This window comes from Gymnoscopelus microlampas, assembly GCF_963454915.1.
Source record: "Gymnoscopelus microlampas genome assembly, chromosome: 6".
Classification (NCBI taxonomy): Eukaryota; Metazoa; Chordata; class Actinopteri; order Myctophiformes; family Myctophidae; genus Gymnoscopelus; species Gymnoscopelus microlampas.
Genome location: NC_139943.1, coordinates 49,488,974 through 49,513,388, shown reverse-complemented (window position 1 = coordinate 49,513,388; position 24,415 = coordinate 49,488,974). Strand labels below are relative to the sequence as shown.

The following is a 24,415-nucleotide window of genomic DNA, read 5'->3' as shown; positions in this document are numbered from 1 at the left end:
CATGTCTTGCATGTCGTTCAACTTTTCACCCCATGGCTTATCTTGTTTTACCACCCGTGTCCTCTGTAAGAACCTGTTGATTTACCCGGTCCTCACATCTAGAGTCCGGCCTGCTTCACAGCTACGTCACACCGCCGACCCGACCGATATGTCCATACTGTATATGGGCAAATATGGGCTTACACTATACAGCCTGACGGGGCATCCAGGGGTCAGCTTCTATAGTCTAATGGAAGCTAACAAGTCAAACAGAGATAAAAGCCAATAAAGCTTAAAAGCCAATAAAGATATCGATGATAATGATTCAGTTCCTTTATCAACTATTTAGATACCACATTTAGCATAGAAAACAGAGGCACAGTATATCCTTTCAAACAAAATCCCAGTTGCCTGTTCAGGTTCATAATGAAAATAAATGGAACGTCTCTCTTTTTCAAACTGTGCGTTAACAACATGAACCCTGGTGTCCAGTCGGACGACATTTGGTGTAGAGGGGGGAAAAAGAGGAAACTTTGTGGAAACAAAGTACATAGGGTTCAAGAGGTTAATATTAATTGGTGTTCATACTGTGTGCTTCAGATCTGGTTCCAGAACCGTAGAGCCAAATGGAGGAAGGTGGAGACGATGAAGGATCTAGAAATGATGACCACAGGACCGGTTCACACAGACAGTCATCATCTTGAAGTGAGACGGCTGATGTTGACTGTCAGTTCATTCATGTAGCCTCATGTGTGCAAGCTTAGTTTAAAAATGCTTCAAGGTGGTAATTACTGCACGCAATCTGTGACTGCTAAAACAGAATTGTGTTAATGATTAATTTCTGTTTGGAAGTTTGTAGACTGTAATCTAAATCAATACCAGTACTTACCACACTATTAGTAGTCAAATAAACCAACTTCATTCAATGAGGAGCGCAGTAAGTAAATTTGTCATCACTTCGTAATTTCAGGGTGAAGAGGAGATGTGTGTGTTTCCATTGATAACCTCTGGTCAACACCCCCACTACCGACTCCCTCACAAACCACAGCTCCACCACGTTGGCTGGCTGCCCTACCAAAGGCTCTTCTCTCCAGAATATCCCTCTCAACGTCATCAAGCACCCCTGTGCAGACCACAACAACATCAAGCGCCCCTGTGGAGACCACAACATCAAGCGTCCCTGTGGAGACCACGACAACATCAAGTGTCCCTGTGCAGACCACAAGCGCCCCTGTTCAGACCGACACAACTTCAAGCGCCCCTGTTGAGATCAGCACAAGTTCTGTACAACACATAATACATCACAGGACCATGTGATCACATGGACACACAGACATGTCTCCTTACAAATTAGTGGGTTTCTTTTCTTTCTTTCTTTCATTTTTCCCCCTTTTTTTGAGGATTCCAAATGGTCTTCTAGGACAGGGGTTCCCAAACCCCTGTCCCTGTAAAGGGATTTTTTTTACTCACGACTCATTAAAAATGGGTCTGCAACATAAAATTGGGTCGGGACCCATCGTTTGGGAAGCTCTGTTCTATAGGGCAGCTAGTGCAGCTGTTGCTGTGTGACTCAAACTGCAGCACTGCTAATATGCAGGTACATTTCATTTTCTCATGATGTTACAGTTCTTTGTCAGCGATAAGGCACTTTGCTACCATGAACTGATGATCACCTTTATTATCTAACAGTCTGTCCTTATCTAAATTTGTGTTCATAATCTGAGGTAACTGGCAGGTCAGGTGGGCAATTAACAAGAACTGTAAACATAAAAAAAAGGAATGTAATAACATAAATGTTTAACCATGTTTCAACAACTGTGTATGTATCAATGTATCATAAAAGAAAATACCCTAAACAAGTCATGGAATATTGTATTAATCTGATTTATTTGTATTTGGGAAAGACAAGCAAAAACACAAATATGTAGTTCAGTACACAGTGTTCCTATTTAGGGGCCGGGCAGCCCTCTTGTATCTCTGATTGTTCTATCTAACCAGGAAATGTGCTTCCCCATGCATGAAAATAAACTTAACTTGGCACACAGGTCCAGTCCTATGCCAAGCTTCCTCGACAGCCATTGTGGGTCAATAGTCCTAATGGTGGCACTACAACAACCGTCTACTCTACAGTTTACAGCTTTGAAAATTCTTAACAAATCAGTCGTATGTACTGCAGCCTAGTAAGCCTATTAAACCTACCTCCTCTCACAGCTATTGTTCAGACTGAGTATACGGCATCTTCAGACTATCCTCCACAAAAGATAGACAGATATTTAATATTAAAAAAACTGAGCCCATTGGGCATCCAAATGTTTTACTCTAAACAGTACTGTAAACATCTTCAGCAAATTGTATTTACATACATACATACATACAGTACGTACATACATTCATTCATACATACTGCATACAGGACCACAAGTCCCCAGGACTTTTTTGTGTTATCCGTTTAGGCTTATTGTCTGACTCTACCACGTGGCAAGGCAAAGCAAGGCAACTTTATTTATACAGCACTTTTCATACACCAGGGCAATTCAAAGTGCTTTACAGAATAAAAATACAGAGTGCAACAAAATAAATTAAGGATATAATACATACAATTAAAATAAGGTAAAATAAAGGAGCATAATACATTATAAGAAAATATTCCCACGTTTGATACAAAAAAATAATAAAAAGCGACGTGCTGTTTACATTTCTGACTAATAAAGTATTCAATCAATCAATCAATCAATACACACATGCATGCAGTACACAGCAGATCTAAGAAAATAAAAGGACTATGAAGTAAACAAGTGTACAGTACAAAAGGAATAGTGGGTCAGACCAAGTGTGAACAGTATCTCAGTGCATGCTGTGATCAGATAAGGCGTATAATATTGCACCATTAGAACTATAGCAATTCTGCTGCACAGGTTATACTTTACTACAGGTACTAAATGCTCCTTGGTTCAATGTTCCTGGACCTAAAGGCATGAACCCATGGATCCTCCTTCCTTGAAAGCCAAGGTCACGCCTGCCACGTAGGATACACTTCAAATAATTGGCAATTATAAGTGAGATAGTATTACACACCATGGCCTTACTATCAACCTCATAAATGTCTGGCCTCTGATTACTGTATATTCCTCAAGTCTTGCATGTGGTTAAACTTTTCACCCCAGTCTTATCTTGTTTTACTACCTGTGTCCTCTGTATCAACGAAGCTCCTGAGTGATGTTACTGACTGAGACAAGACTCACTCATCAACACTACGTATGACAGAATGGAACCAGCCAATTGTCCTAATTAAAAGACTAAATGGAACCAGGCAATAGTCCTATTTAAAAGACAAAAGGGAACCAGTCAATAGTCCTAATTAAAAGACAAAAGGGAACCAGTCAATTGTCAAAGACAAAAGGGAACCAGTCAAGTCCTAGTTCAGAGACAAAATGGAACCAGTTAATAGTCAAAGACAAAAGGGAACCAGTCAATAGTCCTAGTTCAGAGACAAAATGGAACCAGTTAATAGTCAAAGACAAAAGGGAACCAGTCAATAGTCCTAGTTCAGAGACAAAATGGAACCAGACAATAGTCCTAATTAAAAGACAAAAGGGAACCAGTTAGTCCTAGTTCAAAGACAAAATGGAACCAGACAGTCAATTGCCCTAGTTCAGTGGTTCTCAGACTTTTTCAATTTCAAGGACCCCCATAACTCTCAGTGTTACAGTCATTTGGAACACCGTCAAGGAACCCTGAGGGTCCCTGGACCCCACTTTGAGAACCACTGTCCTAGTTCAAAGACAAACCCATCTTACATACATGCAGTGGTGGAAGAAGTACTCCCATTTTTTTTACTTAAATTAAAGTAGCAATACCACAATGTAGAAATACTTTTAAAAATATATTTTTAAGGCCCGGGCGGGGAGGGTGACCTTTGTCGCTGTTCGTACTCCTACAGGCTGGGGTGGAGCCTGTCAGCGGGGAATGTTGAATGGGAAGAGTAGGACGGAGGAGCTATGTCCTCCCGGTGGGGGCTCCTCATTGGCAGGTGAGCCAGTAGGATAGTAGGAACAGTAGTGGCAAGCAGTGGGAGGAATTAATTGGCATAATGACTAAATTGGTAAGTGAAAAGTATAAAGCATTGAACAATGGAAATACTCAAGTAAAGTAAAATACCTTAAATTGTATTTAAGAACATTACTTGGGTATATTAACTTAGTTAGGCTACTTTCCACCACTGACTTGACTTGTACGGCGATGGATAGGTAGATATGTTATCTGTGCTTGTTTCAAGAGTTTGTTACATCTTATATAGGAGTATAGAGTAAAATAAAACAAATCCCCCCTCAACATTGTAGAAGCGATAACAATAACATAATAAGAAATAATAAAGAATATAGCAAGAATAAGAAAAATTGTAAATGCTGTACTATGTACTGTACATAGCCTACATTCATCATGTGTGTGGTTAAACTTTTCACCCCAGTCTTATCTTGTTTTACCTGTGTTTAGAACACAGTCCATATTGTCATGGGTGTGTCAAAGTGCTGTATGCATGGTTCCTTTCGGGTGCATTTCTCCTTTCCGACATGTCGCCTTTCCGACGTTGACGAACCCTATACCTAACCCTAAAGGTTGTTACACACCGGGGCGATTTGTTCGTGCGAATAATGCGTTTTTTTTTAAAACCTTATAAAGTCAATGGCTCCGTACATGGAGCGAAAAAGCGAAAAAGCGAAGCGAAAAAGCGTCTTTTAATTATTCGGAACGAGTCCGAATTTTGCGTATATTCACTATTTTCGCCGGTGTCGCCCGGTGTGTAAGGACCTTTAACCCTAACCCTACCGCACGCGGAAGCCACTAGTCGGAGTGGTGAGATGTCGGAATGGAGAGTGAACACCGTTCCTTTCACAGTCATCTTGTATTTCTGTGTTATGTTCATGTTCTAGTTTTCATAGTTCTATGTTCATGTCTTCCCCCAGATGTATCTAATTTGTAATCAGCCGTCATGTGTATATTAGTCTTGTTTCCTTGTGGTCATTGTTCAATATTGAATCATGTTAGTTTGTGACTGACTTCTGTTTAAACACCTGTATTAAAATACCCAACCATGGGTTTTTTAACTCTACCTCCCTTGCCGTCCTGCATTTAGGTCCTCGTAATCAATTAGTTTGATGCGCTGGCTGGTTTGACTGTTGGAGGGATATTCTTGTTCCCCCAGTCAGGCCATTGTTTAGTGTTACATCATGTTAATATTGTGATGTCTTCTCTGTTCACCTGTATTAAAACACCCAATCAAGGGTTTTGAACACTACCTGCCTTGCTGTCCTGCATTTGTGTTCTCCACATCAGAATGTGACAGGTTCATAATTCTACCACATTTAATTATTATAGTTGTTTGTTTTTTTTTACTGCAAACTCGTCAAGTGGTTAATGTATGTTTCATTATATCATAATTTATATCTGAAAAGTAACTAGTAATTTAAGTTTTCAAGTAAATGTAGTGGAGTAAAAGTACAATATTTGCCTCTGAGATGTAGTGGAGTAGAAGTAAAGGTATTGGAAATTGGAAATACTCAAGTAAAGTACAAATAACTCAGAATTGTACTTAAGTACAGTGCTTGAGTAAATGTACCTAGTTACTTTCCACCACTGCCTTTAAGTACAGTAAATGTACAGTTACTTAGTTTCCACCTGTTCACATGCAGGCAGGTTCTGAGCTAATGCGCATACATGAGCTGCTGAAGTTGAACTGCCTCATGTCGAGCGGCAGGGGGCGTCGTCGCCCCCATGAATAAGCAGAAAGTGATGTGACTGTGGGGTTGTGTTTTGCTGACACACACACATGATGAGGAAGAGAGCACACACACTCACTGACCCAAAGTTATCTGACTGCAGATATCTTCCATGTGCCTTTAATGACCATTTTCATACCAACACATGTTTGTATTAGTTGTTGCGGCAGTTATTATAGCTCTTTGTTGTTGTTCATTGCGTCCACTGAGCGAGGGGCGGATTCAGCAGCATCTCTCTGCAGCCAGAGACTGGAGGACAGCGTTGCCATGTCCGCTTATTATAAGCGACTTTGGGCTTGTTTTTCTGTAAAGTTGCTTGTAAATATTGGTAGTTTTGGGTCGCGTTTTTTTGTGGCTTGTTTCCTAATTCAAACCAGTGTTTCTCAAACATTTTCATGTTAGGGACACCCACATTAATATGTATTTGTCTGCAGACACCCCCCTCCCCGTTATGCCAGGGACCCAAATACAAGATTTGTGGTGAAGATGTATATTTGGGGGGAAATTAGCAGATCTAATTCAATAGACCAAAATTGCCGCTGCATATAGGTTTGTATATAACTGCTGCTTTTTGGCTTGTCTTCACGGTATAGGATAGGTGGGCTGGGCACTATGGACATCTGGGCACCTTGATGTAAAATTGGCTATTTTGTACAAAATGTAAAAAAAAAAAAAAAAGGTAAAGTAAACATGCTTAAACATTCGACAACTAAGGTCTAATATTTCTAATATTTCTACAATTGCTGCACATTGCTACAACACCTCCAGTCATTGTGGGGCATAAACAAGAAGATGAAGGATAAAATTAAAGACGGGGTGCCGTGATTTTCAGTGATTTCCCCCCCCCCCCCCCCCTAAAACATAATCATCAGGTATTATGGTTATACTAGGAGGAAGATTTTTTTCAAAAAGATGTTAAAATTATGTTTTTATGTGGACACGCCTCCAGTTCATTAAGTATACCTGGTTCTCACCTTAGCACCTCCTCCACCACCTAAGCACCACCCACCTGTCCTAGTCCCTCCTCCTCCTCATGCCCACACCTGTTGTGTTATGATAATGAGGGGGAGGGTACGTTTTTACTATGTTTTTTTTTTTTTTTTTTTTTACATTTTGGACAAAATAGCCAATAGGCTCTATGCACAGCAGCCATATTGGGAATGAATTGGGCCCCTTCCTTTCTTCCTTTACAGGTGTTACCAATAATACTAAGGCTCAGTTCCATTTAGTGTGGCATAGTGGTTGTCCTATTTTCAAGGACCCCCATAACTCTGAGAGTGTACAAATGGAACCAAATGGAAGGGTCCATTTGGTTCCATTTGTACACTCTCAGAGTTACACACCCACCATAAGGGGCCATTTGGGAACCAAAATGGAGTGTTTCTAGTGAGCTAACATGCACAATATCAGCACCCTGACCAGAATGGAACAGAGCCTTCATTAGTATCATTGGTAACACCTGTGAAGGAAGTAAGAAGAGGCCGAATTTCTTTCCAATATGGCTGCTATGCATAGAGCCTATTGTACATTGAGGTGCCCAATGTCCCTATAGTGCCCACCTATCCTGTATCCGTTTTCATAGACCCGTTTGTTTGCTTGTTTCTCTCTCACAACCTGGCAACGCCTGCTGCTGGAGGTACCGCAGACAGACGGCGGAGAGGAGAAGGCACAACAGAGGGGCAGCAGAGATGATGGCTGCGGATGGAGGAGGAGGATCATGCGGCGGGGAGACCACCGTGGACCACCAGTACCACCGGGCCGAGGTGGAGCGGCTCACCCAGGAGCTGGCGGAGGCCAACCGGGAGAAGATCCGCGCGGCGGAGTGCGGTCTGGTGGTCCTGGAGGAGAACCAGAGCCTGAAGCAGCAGTACCAGGACCTGGAGGCGGAGCAGGAGACCCTGAGGAGGGAGTTGGAACAGTTACAAGAGGTGAGGTGTTCATTCATCACGGCAGTTGTTGTTGTTGTTGGCGCACCTTTCAAATTAGGGATGTGTAACAAAACAAAAAGTGTATATTTTTAATATAAAAAGTCCCTACATTTTTTGTTTACTTCCTGTAAACACAAAACAGAAAAAAAAAGTACACCCATAGGTATTTTCTAAAATGTAGTTACTATTGGCAGGGTTTGGATGACAATATAGCCTTTGCAACAGATTATTTTTTGGTAAAATAAATAAATAAAATACAATTAAAAAATAATATCAATATTTTTTTAATATTCATTTTTATTCATTTTCTTATATTCGATTATTTTGACCCATCCCTATTTAAAATGTGAACTTACAGCTGGTAATGACATTAATATTCTAATGATCTGCACAGCTGTGTGTGATTGTGTGGGGGTAACTGTCTGTGCTGTTGTGACCACTTCACCCACTGACATACCTTCTGTCCTACTGCAAGGCTGTGTTCACTTTGTCAGTATTGATGTCCTCATTGACTGACTGTCTATAAGTGTGTGTCAGAGACAGATAATGCTGTTGCTTTGTGTCTCTCAAAGGAGGGATGGGCCATATGGACACAATAAAATATTACAATATTGATATTGTTATGATAATAGAAACATTTTAGAAATGGCTTTAGGGCTGTTAATAAGTTTAATATCGTTATTTATATATTATTTTATTGTGTATTATGGAGTACCCCAACCATAGCTTTTCACAGTGCATGTACTCGTACATCCTTGTGACAACAAATCTCTTGAATCTTGAATCTAATAATATTGAATTGTGACGATAATATAAATGTTCTTTTAAAGTTTTCCAAAATAGCTAATCTGCAAACTCACACCACACCATGACAGTTTTTGAAAAGTAATATGATAGCCTATATGATATCCAAAATCCCAGTCGATATCATCTAGTCTCATATCACGGTATCATTATGATAGCTTATGGATAATTAATTATTGCCTCTGGCGGGTGGAAACCCCATATGTCCAAAACTGTTCATTTTCAGGTTCCAAATGAAAACATATCAAAAATAGCAGATCGAGGAGCTCGAAATGCGTCGCTCCGCGCAGCGTTTCAAGCTTGTAGATCTGCTATTTTTGGTGCTTTAGTGTGACACTGTAGTATGATCAAGTTGGGCATTAATTTATGAAAAAAACACAAAAGTTAAAACATGGAGATAAGAGGTTTCTGCCCGACAGCAACAATATACTCTGTTGAATGTTGGCGGATCAAATAATGCAGCACAACCTCGCAACAGCACAGTGTCCACACTGTCAAGTTTAGCTTATTACTGTATTCATTCCTCCATTGATTTGAAGTCATATTCACCCAGCCAGAACCTACTCTGGAGGTTTACAGGGCTGTGTGTTGTGTGGTGTGTTGTTGTGTCTCAGTTGCGTATTGATTCATGTATGTTCTCCAGCAACCTGTGAGGTGAATGCACAGCTTGTCTAGGATCTGTTGTTTGGAACCCTGCTTTCGATAGCTCAACACGCACGCACGCACACACACACACACACACACACACACACACACACACACACACACACACACACACACACACACACACACTCACACACCCTTTTGATTTGTTAAGTAGAGATGAAGCAAGTGAATGATCAAGAATGTTCTAAAGAATTATGTCATTTTCATAATTATATCTAGGGAGGTGCCATTCCCTTTCAACCCTGTTTATATTGTCATAATGTACATACAGTACGTGGCAGCATTTTCTCAGCAGATGCTGTGTCATTCATGATGTGTATATACGGTACACATCTTTTGGAAAGCAGCAGGAACGCTCCACTGTGTGTGGATCGTGTGTGTGTGTGTGTGTGTGTGTGTGTGTGTGTGTGTGTGTGTGTGTGTGTGTGTGTGTGTGTGTGTGTGCGTAAGCCTTCATATGGGCCGTCCTGAATAATGGATCTTATGATATAATATACATGGAGTCAGTGCTGCATGTACGTACATTAAGAGGGCCAGATGCTGACTGCGCCCAAAGCTCATGGTCGTTTATTGAGATGGAAAAGATGCTGGAGACTGTCTGTCTGTCTGTCTCTCTACGTGTCTGTCTACCTGCCTGGGCGCGTGTGCGTGTGCGTGTGTGTGTGTGTGTGTGTGTGTGTGTGTGTGTGTGTGTTTGTGTGTTTGTGTGTGTGTGTGTGTGTGTGTGTGTGTGTGTGTGTGTGTGTGTGTGTGTGTGTGTGTGTGTGTGCGCGTGCGTGTGTGTGGAGGGAAGAATGTAGGAAGGGAGCGGTTATGGAGGCAATATCAAATTGTTCAGATTTAAACAGTGTCATCTCTTGCATATAAAAGCAATCCTGCCAATTAAAATACAATAGGTTGAAGAATTATTCTCGTTAATCAGATTTTCCAAAGCACTTTCCAAGTTGCTTTTGTCCGTCCCTGCTGACTAACGGTGCATTAAGGTCACTGGACCTTAATCATCAATCAATTAATTAGCCATGTGTACTGTACTGTACTGTACTGTACTGTACTGTACTGTACTGTTGATGAGTTAGGCACCATTGGGCATGTATACTGGACATATTAAGAAAATCACGATAGCATGACGTTTTTGGCCTGTTGCGGTCGTAATCTGACGCCACTTTGCATTATGCATGCACGACTGCAACCTCTGCCCCCTCCCTGTGTCTTCCAGCATCCTTTCCATTCCTCTGCTTAAATGCTCCAACGTTATCGCTGATTCAGACATTTCCTGCGCTGTGTGCAGCAAGCCGTTCTATTATATGTGGGGGAAAAAAAGACTAGGTCATTACTAAGTAATGACCTAGTATAAGTAATGACCTAGTATTTGGGCATCAGAGACTAATCTGATATCTGGTACTTACAGTATGGATTCTTTGCTGAGCCACGCTGTGTCTGAGAGAGAGAATGCGAAAACAAAAAGAGACAAGGACAGAGGGAGATAGAGGCGTATAGGAAGAACGCTAATGGATGCATGGTGGCTCCTGAACAGAGCTGTGAATATTTTATACTCTAAAACGTCAGCTGTAGGTTTTCCCCTTGGAATGATGAGCTGGTTAAATTTAAAACCTATTCTAGATTCCTGAACCACATCTCCTGAATGTCACATGGGTGTGACACTTAGACAGCCAGCCTGTGGGGTTGTTCTTAACCAATTAACCCATTAAGACCGGGAACGCATCTGTGTCATTTTAGATTTCTTTGGCTATTCAAAAATAGCAGATATACAAACTCATAGCGCGGCACCGAGTGCCGCGTACCAGAAGCAAAGATTTGATTTGATTTTTCAAAAATGGCAGATCTACAAGCTTGTATATCTGCCATTTTTTAATAGCCAAATAAATCTTAAAAATTACAGAGATGCGTTCCCGGTCTTAACGGGTTAAACCCAGGGGTTTGTACTTGGCCCGCTCCTTTTTTCCCCTCCACATAACAACAAATCTCTTCTCCGCATAATGACATGTCCAAAATAGGCATGCCAGGTTGAAAGAGGTTAGGATGTGTGAGTCATTCTCTGCTAGAGCGAAGGCTCTGTATGCTAATCTCTCTCAGTATCTGTCTGTTGCCTGATCACTCTACTCAGAAATGGATCATTCTGCTTCAAAAGTGTTAAAAAAATAGCAGATGTACAAGCTTAGAACGACTCAAATGCTTTCCTAGTTTTAATGGGTTAAATCAGGGGTCTTCAACAGGGGGTCCGGGACCCCTAGGGGGTCCTCAGAGTTACCACAGGGGGTCCGCCAAATCTTTGTGTGATATGATTATTTTTTTTTACCTTAACCACTTGAACCCTAGCATGCCTTTTCTGAAGAGAACTTTAGCCAAAAATAGCAGATCTACAAGCTCACAACGCCTCGCGGTGAGCTTGTAGATCGGCTATTTTTGGCAAAGAGGTATAGATGTAGAGGGGAAAAAAAGAACGTAACGTAACGTAACGTAAACAAAAAAAGTTGAATCTAAAACACAATTGTATACAATATAGAGGGGGTCCCTGCTTCATCTCTCTCTCAGCTAGGGGGTCCTTGGGCTGGAAACGCTGAAGACCCCTGGGTTAAATCAAGTTAGGAACATTTGTTATTAACTCTCTATTGACAGATTTCTTCTGCATTATGAATCAGATTAGAGAAGGTGTGGCAGAGTGGGATCTGCCTGAAGGAAAAAGCCTAATATATCTCCCTCGGCTAAGGGGGAACATCCTCTTTAGGCTAGTGGATAAGATGTTCGGCTTTAGTGTCCCGTCCATGAGACCCGGGGTTGAATCCCACGTGTTACAAAGGCAGGGCAGGAATTATTTTGTGTCTTTTGTTGAGATTCTGAATTTTTACCTCACCCTGACTATTGGTAATTTGTAAATACCAATACATTATGTTGTGAAACAAGCTGCTTATTTATTCATGAATTCATTCATTTATTTATTGCACTGACAGTTATGCTATGTATTAGAAAAAATATATAACTTAAATTAAATTGATTATTTCAGTGGACTTAAAATCATGGTTCTATTTGATGGCCTTTGTTGCTCTGGCAGTTGGCCTTTGTGCCCTCAAATAATGTGCAAAGCCAAAGGCCAAGTGGCCTTGACCCTAAAATGATACAATTCCTGGCCTGATACACTTATCTAGATGACTAACATGGGAGATGGGAGAATTCCTCCCTCTCTGTGTGTCATGTGCTCATAATATCCATATGCTTTGTGTTGTGATGTTTGCCCACCTGGCTGCCTCCGTCTGCCTCGGTAGAGGCAGAGACAGACCCATACAGTTTATATCAGTTTGGACGATATATCGGCCGTTATTTTACTTCTGTCTTTTGTGAAATGTCTAAAAAATAGCCGATCTACAAGCTTGCAGCACAATAAATCGTGTTTAAGTTGTGTTACATTTGTTTCTCTTTACTTGTAAGTTAAATGTTCTCAAATAGAAACTTTAATCAAATAAAAACCTTTCAAATTGATTAGAAAATTACAAAATATCAGTCAAAACACTGGTAATCGGTGGTCTAGACTAGAGCTATCCAAAATCGGGATCGGCATCAAACATCTATGGCATGGGTCAGGCAGGAGCTGGAGCTGAAATAAATGAGCTCTCTGGAGGATGGTGCTAGAGGTTAAATGGGCTGTCTGGGGGGATGCCTGCTGTTTTCTGCTGTTTTCTTCACGGCTCTCAATAACTCACAGTCTTGAGAATCAGATTAAAGAGACCGTGGCACCTTTCACTACAACATAAACAGTGTCATCTCCTCACCAAGCATTTGAAAATTGTTGGTGAGACTACCTCTAGATGAGCCTCTGCACCAGAGGCAGGGAGGTTTTTGCGCAACCAAAACAAACAGTGAAAACACCAAAATACAGCGAGAGGGCAATGTGTTTCTTTCTGCCGGTAAACACCACCACACTACTCGAGTGGCTGATAACTGCTGGTATAAAATATATGATATATATTGTTTTGTTATGTACTGTATAGAAAACACAGGGCAAAGTTACATACTACTGTATGCCTTTAATTCAAAGACTGTGAGAATGCATCCAAATGGAATTGAGTCAAATGGACGCAGAACTTTAGGAACTGTAGGAGCTTAAGGAAACCAAACCATGTTCATCTTGTGACCTGTAAAGTATGACAATGGAGATTTTTTAGTCAACGTGTGTGTGCAACTGCGTGCGTGCGTGCGTGCGTGCGTGCGTGCGTGCGTGCGTGCGTGCGTGCGTGAGTGTGAGTGTGAGTGTGTGTGTGTGTGTGTGTACATGCACCTGTACTACTATACTTGCGAAGGTCAAATGTCCCCACAAGTATAGTAGAATTTGGGAAAATAGACATTGTGAGGACAATTTTACTGGTCCTCACAAGAGAAATGGTTGTTTCATGGTTAAAACTGTTTTTTTTTTAGTTTTTAATTAGGTTTACAATTCAGGTCGGGGTTAGGATTAGTCATTTAGAGGTTACGTTTAGAGGTTGCAGTTATGCCTGATTTATACTTAGTTATGTAGTGGTGTCATTCGCCAAAAATAGCAGATCTACAGGCTGAGATCTACTCTGAGATCTACAGCGTGCTTTAGTTTTAGGGTTAAGGCAAAAATGGCAAAAATGGCGTAGAACCGCTATCTCAAGATGTTAATGTCCTCACAAGTATCGTAATACGTGTGTGTGTGTGTGTGTGTGTGTGTGTGTGTGTGTGTGTGTGTGTGTGTGCGTGTGCGTGTGTGTGTGTGTTTGTGTGCATGCGTGCACGGTTTAGTGCCCATTACTCGGTGGGTCAGGCTTGTTAGTGCTGTCTCCTCCAGACAGAGAGTTCTCACATGGACAGAGAGAGAGGTACATAGAGCAGGGAGGCTTACATAAAGTCCTACAAGTTGGCTGATAACGTTTTGTATGGTCAACAAGGCTTATGACAGACAGTATAGTATGTACACATAAATGGCATTGAAGTTGAGTAGATAGGCTCCCACTGATCATGTCTAATATGCACAACCACGTTTAATGCTTTTAAATGTGGATATCACCGCAACATAAACATTTGGTGTAACATACATCATTGGCTTTGATATGAATAATAGCAGCATTACTTAACCCATTAAGACCTGGAACTGTGTCATTTTTAGATTTGGGCTAAAAAGCATTATTTTACACTTTGGGCTATTCAAAAATAGCAGATATACAAGCTCATAGCGCGGCACCGAGTGCCGCGCTACGAGCTTGTAGATCTGCTATTTTTGAAAAATCGTGAAAATGTGTGCAAATCTTTGAATATATATATTTTTATAGCAAACATTTTTAACTCAAATCTTTGCTTCTGGGGGGTCCCTGGAACAAAATATTTTGATGGGGGTCCGCGGCCAAATACATATCATTTTGGGGGTCCTTGACGTGAAAAAGTTTAATCGGCTTCAGGTCTTAAAGGGTTAATAAGACATTGTCAATATGAACTGTCCATGTAGATATAGTCTAGTAGTCCCTTGTGACAGGCTGCCACTCCAATGAGCGGTCTGGAGTTAGGTATAGCTGTCAAGGATAGACTTAGGAACAAACAGGTCACTCACAGAACTGTTGTACTCGAGGTCTTAGATTGAGAAATGTACTTAAACGTGTCAAACGTGATCTCCATCGAACACTGTTAATACTAACACCTAAAGTAACTTGTTAAATTGCATTTGGTCATTCAGAGAGGAGGCGACATCTGTCCTCTAAACACAAACGAGATAAAGGAAACGGGTCACGCATCACTGCATGGCTCCTGGGAGGAAGACTTGCCTGATGCCCAAGTTATTCTCGGTCCCCACAACAGTGTTGCTCGCTAACAAGAACTCATCTCCAAGCTAGCTAGCATCATGATGCGACGCGTCGTTACCTTGATATAAATTGAGGCTTTAGGAGAAAGAGCTGTTACTAAATGCTATTTTGTGCAACGACGAGCAACGTATCTAAACACTATAGTGTTTTTTGAAAAACAGTTGCATACTATTAACCCATTAAGACCAGGAACGCATCTGTGTCATTTTGAGATTTCGTTGGCTATTCAAAAATAGCAGATCTACAAGCTCATAGCGCGGCACTCGGTGCCGCGCTATGAGCTTGTAGATCTGCTATTTTAGAAAAATCGTGAAGATTTGTGCAAATCTTTGAATATATATATATATGTTTTTTTTTTAAAGCTAACATTTTTTACTCAAATCTTTGCTCCTGGGGGTCCCTGGAACAACATATTTTGAGATGGGGGTCCGCGGCCAAATACATATAATTTTGGGTGGTCCTTGACATGAAAAGGTTTGAGCACCACTGATATTATAGCAACATACATTTTTTTTAAAAACTGTTAGGATTTAGAAGACATTTGTAGAATCCCCAGAAGCAGAAGATTTGAGTTACAAAATGTTCGCTTTAAAAAATATATTTTCAAAGATTTGCACACATTTTCCAAGATTTTTCCAAAAATAGCCAAATGAATCTTAAAATGACACAGATGCGTTCCCCGGATTGAATACCACAAATAGGTGTCTATAATAATAATAGCACTTAATTCTAGAGGGACTGGTCGGTAAGGATAGCACACACACAACACTGAGGAGGAGAGAGGTGATTGATGACGATGCAAGGGCTTTTCTCTCTTGAGATGCTACAGTGTTTCACTGTGACTATCAGTCCAGTCATAACATAAATCATATAGATATCATACCGCACAAAGTGCTTGGTCGTCAGGGTTCTGGTGTGGGATGCAGGCCCGGCGCCGCAGGGGTGTCGGAGGGAGCCTGGCACCCTCAGTTGCAAATTCTGACCACTCAGATTAAGTTTTATGTACATGTTATTTTACTATTTAAAACATGATGTGCCCCCTTGCCATTTTCCATGCGGGGGGTCATTTCCACCTGGTGCCGAGCCTGGTGGGCTGGTGATGACTACAGTATTCACATCCTCTCCTTCACAGGGAATTATAGAGCCTAGTTCAAAGTTACTATTTCTCAAAGAGTATCATCTGTCTAATCATCTAAATAGGCTTTAATTTGATACAATATGCATACAGTATAATTAGATATGCTGTATCTGCTTTTTCTTCTAAGAAATTAAGCAAATAAAAAATATTATTCATAAAACGTGGAAAAAAAACATGAGCTGAATATATTAGGAATGGGAGGGGGTTGTTTTATTTTAGTACATTTCTTATAATTGATGACCGGTGGAAAGATGCTAATGTCTCCGGTAGGAGACTCTGCAAGTCTTCTACCGGAGACTCTGTCAGGTCATCAAATGAATGGCTTAGGAATGCGACAAAAACAATAAAATAACTCCATGAATTCAAGGCTTCATTGGGTGTGTAATTGAAAATAAGTAATTTTCTGGGTGAATTACTCCTTTAAGTACTGCAGTGATCTAATGACTTGTGGGAGATAAAGAGTGAAGTAGGCCACATGAACCCCATCCTCCTTTTTCACTGGTTCTCATCTATGGGGACTAGAGCAGTAAGATGTGCAGGGGCAGGAAAGAAGAAGAATAATCAAAAGAAAACAAAAACAACATGAAAGACAAAACTATACAGTACATACCTAACCACTTTCAACCTAGCATCTCTATTTTGGGCATGTCATTATTAGGCAAGAAATTAGAAGAACCAAAATGGTAATTTGTCGCAATTTGTCCTATGACAAAGTCTATGAGGCTTAACTCAACTTTTGTTTATTTTATTATTATTATTATTTATTTATTTTTATCCCACGATTTTGTAACCCCATTTTTTTCACCCAGGGCCAATTGTCTAAGTAATCCTGGGCACTACACTCCCTCTGTCAACCTAGGGAGAGCTCAGAGCCGAGCTCATGTCTCCTTCAATGCATGAGAGCTAACAAGCCTTCTTATCACCCGACAGGGGGGAGTTTCCCCGGTTGGATGTAGCGCGTGGAAGGAACACGTTATTCCAACCAACCTATCCCTTCCCCTCCATCAGGCGCCCCGGCTGGCCAGGGGGAGGCAGTACAGAGACCAGGATTACTGCATGTTTTTGTGAGGGTACCTACCCTAGGAGACACAGGGAGAACATGCAAACTCCACACAGAAAGGCCCTTTCGTTATTATTATTTTTAGCTCAACGCTGTGTGGAGCTCAATCCACTGCTTGCTTCACCACGCCCCTGGCTGTCAGGGACAACAACAGCACTGTGTTGAATGTCCAGAGTCCAGACATGCTCATAAATCTATCCATCCTCCTGACTACTACTACCACACCACCCCCACATACTCCCTCCTCTCTTCCCTGCATGCTCCTTGACATCAGGAGGGACTTGAATCCATTACCTTGAAGGTGGGAGGGGAGGGGGTGGAAAGAGACATTATTATTGTCTATTTCCATCCCCCGGACCCCCCTCCACCCCGCACACTGCACACTCTCTCCCCGGAGACGGAGAGACGTGAGAGGAAATAATATGCTCTGCATTGTGCAGGTGTACAGTATACCACTGAGCACACAGCTAGTGTTGTACTGAACTAGGGCTGTGCCATATTATGACTTCAAATCAATATATCACCATTAATTCAAACTTTTGCCCCGATTATGATTAATGAAAAATCCTTAGTGAAATCTGCAGATCTACAGTACAGCGTGCGTGTTGCATCGCAACATGTTGTTAGCTTGTAGATTGGCTATTCTCACACCATTGTACAACGAAGTGTAATACAGGGTTCTGTGGTTAATCAGACTAATCCATTTAGTCGATTATTAGAAATCTATTGGAATTCTGTCATGTTGAATTGATGATACATACAGTAGGCTATATGTAAAAACAGCTTCTCAATATTCGATTACCTATATTGGAAAGATTAAGTTTTTATTGGTTCAATCAATTTAATATATTTTCGGTTAATTGCCCAGCCCTATTCTGAACCCGTTTCCAGTGCAGTGAAATGAAGATACATGTAGATTATTTTAATATGATTTATTCGCTAATGTATTGATCAATTATCAACAGTTATTGTATCAATTGATTATTACTGTAACAGTGATACTGGAAATAAGATGTATGCATTCATTTTGTTTTGCTATTTCTTATGTATTACGCTGCATTGGTAACACTAAAGAATGATACTGTAGGGGGGGGGGTGTGTGTGTGTGTGTGTGTGTGTGTGTGTGTGTGTGTGTGTGTGTGTGTGTGTGTGTGTGTGTGTGTGTGTGTGTGTGTGTGTGTGTGTGTGTGTGTGTGTGTGTGTGTGTGTGTGTGTGTGTGTGTGTGTGTGTGTGTGAGTTCCGTGTGTGTGTGAGTTCCGTGTGTGTTCTGTGTGTCCGTACGTGACTGCATTAGCATACAGATAAGGACCTGTCTGACCTGTGGTGTTTTACAAGGGGGGTCGGGTGATGTGACTATGGAAATGACAGGGGGAGGCGCATACGTGTGTGTGTGTGTGTGTGTGAGAGTGTGTGTGTGTGTGTGCGCGTGCGTGGGGGTTGTAACATAGGTGGTTTGGGTGTGGCTGTTATGATTTTTAACGTTGTGAGTGATGCCTGTGTGTGTGTGTGTGTGTGTGTGTGTGTGTGTGTCATCCATGTTGTTTCAGCAGTATGGTTGTGTTGATTCAAACAGAGGAACAGCCACTGTATGTAGAATAAAAGTGGAGCTGGGAGTTGATGGGAGGGAACATAACAGATTATAAGCCTTTAACGTGGACATGATAGGTTAGTGATTCCTCCCTTTCCAGGCCTTTACTTTTACGTTTTTATTTTCCATTTTCCACCTCTGGGCGACTCGCACAATAAAGCTGTTCTGTTACTAAGAGACAGAGACAGATTCAGATACCGAGAGACTCCCACCCTTGCCGGTGCAGGGTGGATCATATTTTTCAGAAAGCTTTTTTCTCCCCTGTCTTTTTGCTGCAGTGATATAGTTAGTGTCTGGACGGAACAGGAGGGCCTCCTGTTCGCTCCTGCGGGCTCCTGTATTGATTGGTGGTCTGCTTCAGCTGTGTCTGCTACAAACTCTGAAGACACAGCGAAAAAATGCTTTGTCTTCTCGGCAGTGGTGGAAGAATACTCCGATATTTTATTTGAGTAATCTTAGCAATACCACAATATAAAAATACTCTGTTACAAGTAATAGGCCTTTGTTCAAAATGTTACTTAGGTACAAAAGTATTGGTATCAAAATATACTTAAAGTACCAAAAGTAAAAGTACTAATTAAAATGTTTGAAAATAGCCTATGTATAAAATATCTGCAAAGTAACTAGTAACTAAAGTTTTCAAATAATTGGTGGTGGAGTAAAAGTACAACATTTTCCTCTGAGATGTAGTGGAGTAGAAGTAAAAGTAGTGAAAATTGGAAATACTCCACTAAAGTCAAAATACCACAAAATTGCACTTAAGCACAGTACTTAGTAGTAAATGTACTTAGTTACTTCACACCACGGCTTCTCGGCACCGCAACCTGATTTGGGAAACTACGTCTGCAAACGTCACTCTATTGTCGTTCTTCTTTGAAGCTTTATTTATTCTCAATCCTGTTGCTTTTCCATGTTCAGGTTGTGAATGTTTTTAGTCGCCTAATAATTGTCAATTAAAAAAGTCAATTATTTGAGATAATCACAATTATTTTATAATTATTTTTTAAAGGACTAGTTCACCCAAAGAATTACTTATTTTCTATCAATTACACACCCCATGAAGCATTGAATTCATGGAGAATTGGAGATGTTTTTGTCGCATTCCTAAGCCAATAATTTGATTACTGGCGGAAAAATGCTAATGCATCCGGTAGGAGACTCAAAGGAGTCTCTTTGTGTCTCCTACCGGAAATACACCCGGTCATAAGGAATGCGTCAAAAACAGAAACAAAATCCATGAATTCAAGGCTTCATGAGGTGTAATTGATAGAAACTAAATATGTTTTTGGGGTGAACTATTACCTTCATGTCATTGTCCAGGCTCTTTTAAACACTTTCAACCTGGCCTCACTATTTTGGCTATTTAGGGCAAGAAATGTAAAAAGTCTAAGCTTAAAAAAAAATCGGCCTATTCATGAAAGAGCTTGAAAGTATACATGGCCTGTTTTGGCCATAGAATGTTATTTCTTTTGATTATTGGTTACCGCTCATTGTCAGTCATATCTTTGTATATCGTTGCTGTCGGGTGGAAACCTTGTATGTCCAAAACCGTTCCTTTTTTTATTTTATTTTTTTAAATGATTTAAAATAGTGAAAATAGCCGATCTACAAGCTCACAGCGCCTAGCGTCGCGAGCCGTTGTGAGCTTGTAGAGCCGCTATTTTCACTACTGTTGTGCGACGAAGTAGCGCATTAATCTGCGGAAAAAAACATAACAAGTTCAAATTTGGAAGAGGTTTCTGCCCGACAACAACAATATGTAAGTCATTTGTCCTATCAGCCCTGTGCAATTTGTGTTTCCTAAGCCCAAACAGAAACGCCAATGTATCAATGCCCAAAACACAGTTCTATGACAATGACTCGTCAACTAAAATGCCATGATGGTGACAGCCCTAGTGACACATCACAGTCATTGCTGTGATTGAGCATCCAGTCAGCAGCTGTGTGGCGGATGTTTCTAGACCAATATACCAATATATCACGTCTGACCTCTTAACCCGCAGCCATGCAGCTGCCGTGTTAAGTGGTCAGACGGGTGGGCATTTTCAGAGCCTGTTTATTTTAGTGATCAATCAATCGATTGTGTTCTGGCTTGGGTCAATGGAGCTAACATGGTATAGGCTACTTTAAGCTCGGTATCGGTATTGTCGGTATCACAACAAACACTTTCTTATTTTTATTTCAAGGTTTTAAAGAAAATGTTGTTTTTAAAACATTTTTACCGGTACATAAAATGTTTTAAATATTAAAGGCAGACTAGGTAACTTTATGCCTAAATTTAGCAAACAAAAAATGGGGCTCGGCCGGAGCTCTTAATTGATCCCTTTGAACTTCAAAGCGGTTGTGCACTGAGTTGATTGATTGGGCCATAAAAGTGTCCAACTCGTTAGTGCTCTTTCTAATCAATGATTAGATTAATCAAAGACAGCAATCACTCTGATACCTGTCAGAGAGGGGAGGGGTGGGGGGGGGGGGAGAGTGTGTACACGCACAGATCTGAAAAGCTACCTAGTCTGCCTTCAATGTTATATTATCATTCAAATCTTTGTGTTTTTTTACCAATGATTAGGGGACCCATTTTGCAATACCCTTGCGGCCCACCAGTGGGGCCCCGGCCCTCAGGTTGGGAATCGCTGTACATCTCTAGACAGATTGTGTCAATTTAGTCTCAAGCGGTCTCTGTTGTCTACATGGCAGAGCGGAGGCGGGCGGGCGGGCAGGGAGGGATGCTGTCTGGACCGCCAGAGGCCTTTGCATTCAGTAACGACCTTGTGAGGAGCGTGCCTTTGATCTCATGCACACATGAATGAACAACACACACACACACACACACACACGCACACACACGCACGCACGCACGCACGCACGCACACGCACACACACACACACATTCATGTACTACAAGGGCTTACAATACTGACTGACACAGAATCGGGTCAATGTGTCTCTCTGTCAAGTCCCTCTTGTTAAAGGATGAACACGACGAGACGGGGTATTAAATTAACCCATTTAACCCGCTCAGTGCGGGAACGCATCTCTGTCATTGTCAGATTTCTTTGGCTATTCAAAAATAGCAGATATACAAGCTCATAGCGCGGCACCGAGTGCCGCGCTATGAGCTTGTAGATCTGCTATTTTTTTTTTTATTCAGGAAAATCTTTGAATATTTATATATTTTTAAAGCAAGCATTTGTAACTCAAATCTTTGCTTCTGGGGGTCCCTGGAACAAAATGTTTTACAAATGTTTGCTTAAAAAAATATTAAGATTTGCACAATGTTCACGATTTAAAAAAAATAGCAGATCTGCAAATGTTTTAACCCATTGATACCTGGAACGCATCTGTGTCACTTTAGATGTCTTTGGCTATTCAAAAATAGCAGATATACAAGCTCATAGCGCGGCACCGAGTGCCGCGCTATGAGCTTGTAGATCTGCTATTTTTGAAAAATCTTGAAAACATTTTTCTTTTCTTTTTTTTTTTCAAAAACTGTTATGATTTCGATTTTTTAAAAGAATCGCCTCAGGTCTTAATGGGTTAATAGCCAACAAAAATCTAAAATGACAGAGATGCGTTCCTGGATTCAATGGGTTAATTAACTCTATCCTCCAGTGCTCTGGTGTAAATGTCACGAATGATGTCAAGGAATCAAGGAATCAAGAGGGTTTATTTGTCAAATCAAAACAAGATACCCAAAGAATCATATCAAAAATAAAATAAAGAATGAGAAAAACGAGATAAGCTAAAATGGTGCATTTATACAGTATAGCGCCTTTATCCAGAGCGTTTTACATTGACACACATACGACACCAACCTGCTCATCGGGGAGCTGGGGATTGAACCGGGAACCCTAAAAATGATTATAAAAGCTACTGGTGTAGTTGCTAGTGACCAAATACCTGTGGGTTTAGAGGGGATCTTAAAGCACCAGAGTGAATTCCTATTCTGGGGCAAACGTTAAAGGAGTAGTTAACCCAAAAAAAAAATCGTATTATCTATCAATTACACACGCCATGAAGCCTTGAAAATCATGGAGATTTTTTAGTTATTGTCGCATTCCTGAGCGAATAATTTGATGACCGGTGGAGTCTCCTATTGACCTATGTCCCGGCCATCAAATTATTGGCTCAGGAATGCCCAAAAATCCCCATGAATTCAAGGCTTCATGGCGTGTGTAACTGATAGAAAATAATATTTTTTGGGGTGAACTACTCCTTTAAGCTAAAATAGCTGATCTACAAGGTCACAAAGGGGCAGCAACGCAACATGTTCTGAGCTTGTAGATCAGAGCCTTGGGGGGGACCTGTCACCTAGTAAGTATATAGAGTTTTAAGTGGTTTAGAGGAGACTACACACTCACTACTCTTGGACTCCTTTCAGCAAAGCGATCGCCAGTATTTCCACTGTGTCGACAAATGTTTTTGTCTAAAGACTTTGCTATTTAACCAAGTGGAACGGCAGATTACATCTTGTCCCAGTGGAGCAACAGAATGGTGTCTGGCAGTGAGGACGGGGGTTCACCATGCAGCCTGGAGGCCTGGCGTGGACACTCTCCTGTCAGGAGTTCTCTAGTTCAATGGCTCTCAATTTTGTTTGTGCCAAGGACACCCAAATAGGCTCTATGCACAGCAGCCATATTGGACAGAAATTGGGCCCCTTCCTTACTTCCTTCACAGGTGTCACCAATGACACTAATGAGGGCTCTAGCACAGTGGTTCTCAAACCTTTTCATTTCAAGGACCCCCATAACTCTGAGAGTGTAGAAATGGAACCAAATGGACCCGGGAGGGTCCATTTGGTTCCATTTGTACACTCTCAGAGTTACACCCTCTCAAGGAACCATGAGGGTCCCTGGACCACACAATAACAGCACCCTGACTCTGTTTGACCAGAATGGAACAGAGCCGTCATTAGTATCATTGGTAACACCTGTGAAGGAACTAAGAAGAGGCCCAATTTTTCTCCAAAATGTCTGCTGTGCATAGAGCCTATTGATGTATATTTGGCCGCGAACCCCCATCTGAAAATGTTTTGTGCCAGGAACCCCCTTGCAGAGAACATATGTGTTAAAAAAAATCACAAATAATTCAAAATCTTCCAAACAATTTCGATATTTTTGAAAGAAATTCAAAAATAGCTAACATATATATGGATAAAGTGGTTAAAATGACTGTGATGCTATATTAACTACTTTAGCTGGGGACCCCCTGGAACCCCCACAAGGACCCCTGGAGGTCCCCGTACTTCCAGTGGAAGTCTTTTCCACAAAAATGGAGCAGTGAATGCCCTATCGGCTTCCGTTACAAGCCTTGTCCTGGGGGCCGTCAAGTAAAAGTTTGTCTGCTGATCTAAGATTATGGGTAGATCATAAACAGGTGCAAGTTCGTTCTGTGATTTAAAAATCACACCCAGTGTGAAGTGAGCGGTGTGGTCATCACAGTGATGGAAGCTCACTTAAAAAAAAGTGTTTTTTTAAGTGCATAGTCCTATTTATAGGTTATTAATTTCATCATGTGTCTCGCTAGCCAATCACAGTGCTGAATAGAGTCAGCCAATAGAGTCAGCCAATCACAGTACAGCTAGGGGTGTACTAATGTAGAGGGGTGTGCTATTATGAGCCAATCACAGTACAGCGAAGGGTGTAC

The 24,415-nt window shown here is 41.2% G+C and overlaps 1 protein-coding gene across 1 annotated transcript in view; it reads left to right on the top strand.

Annotated features, from left to right (window-relative positions):
• Positions 1–7,447: 7,447 nt before the first annotated feature.
• bicd1a (bicaudal D homolog 1a) overlaps positions 7,448–24,415 on the top strand; it is a gene marked incomplete at both ends in the record, with an annotated part of 82,032 nt that continues 65,064 nt past the window's right edge. The window contains 1 exon segment of the mRNA XM_084059617.1: positions 7,448–7,684. Coding sequence (XP_083915743.1) covers positions 7,448–7,684 — 237 coding nt within the window.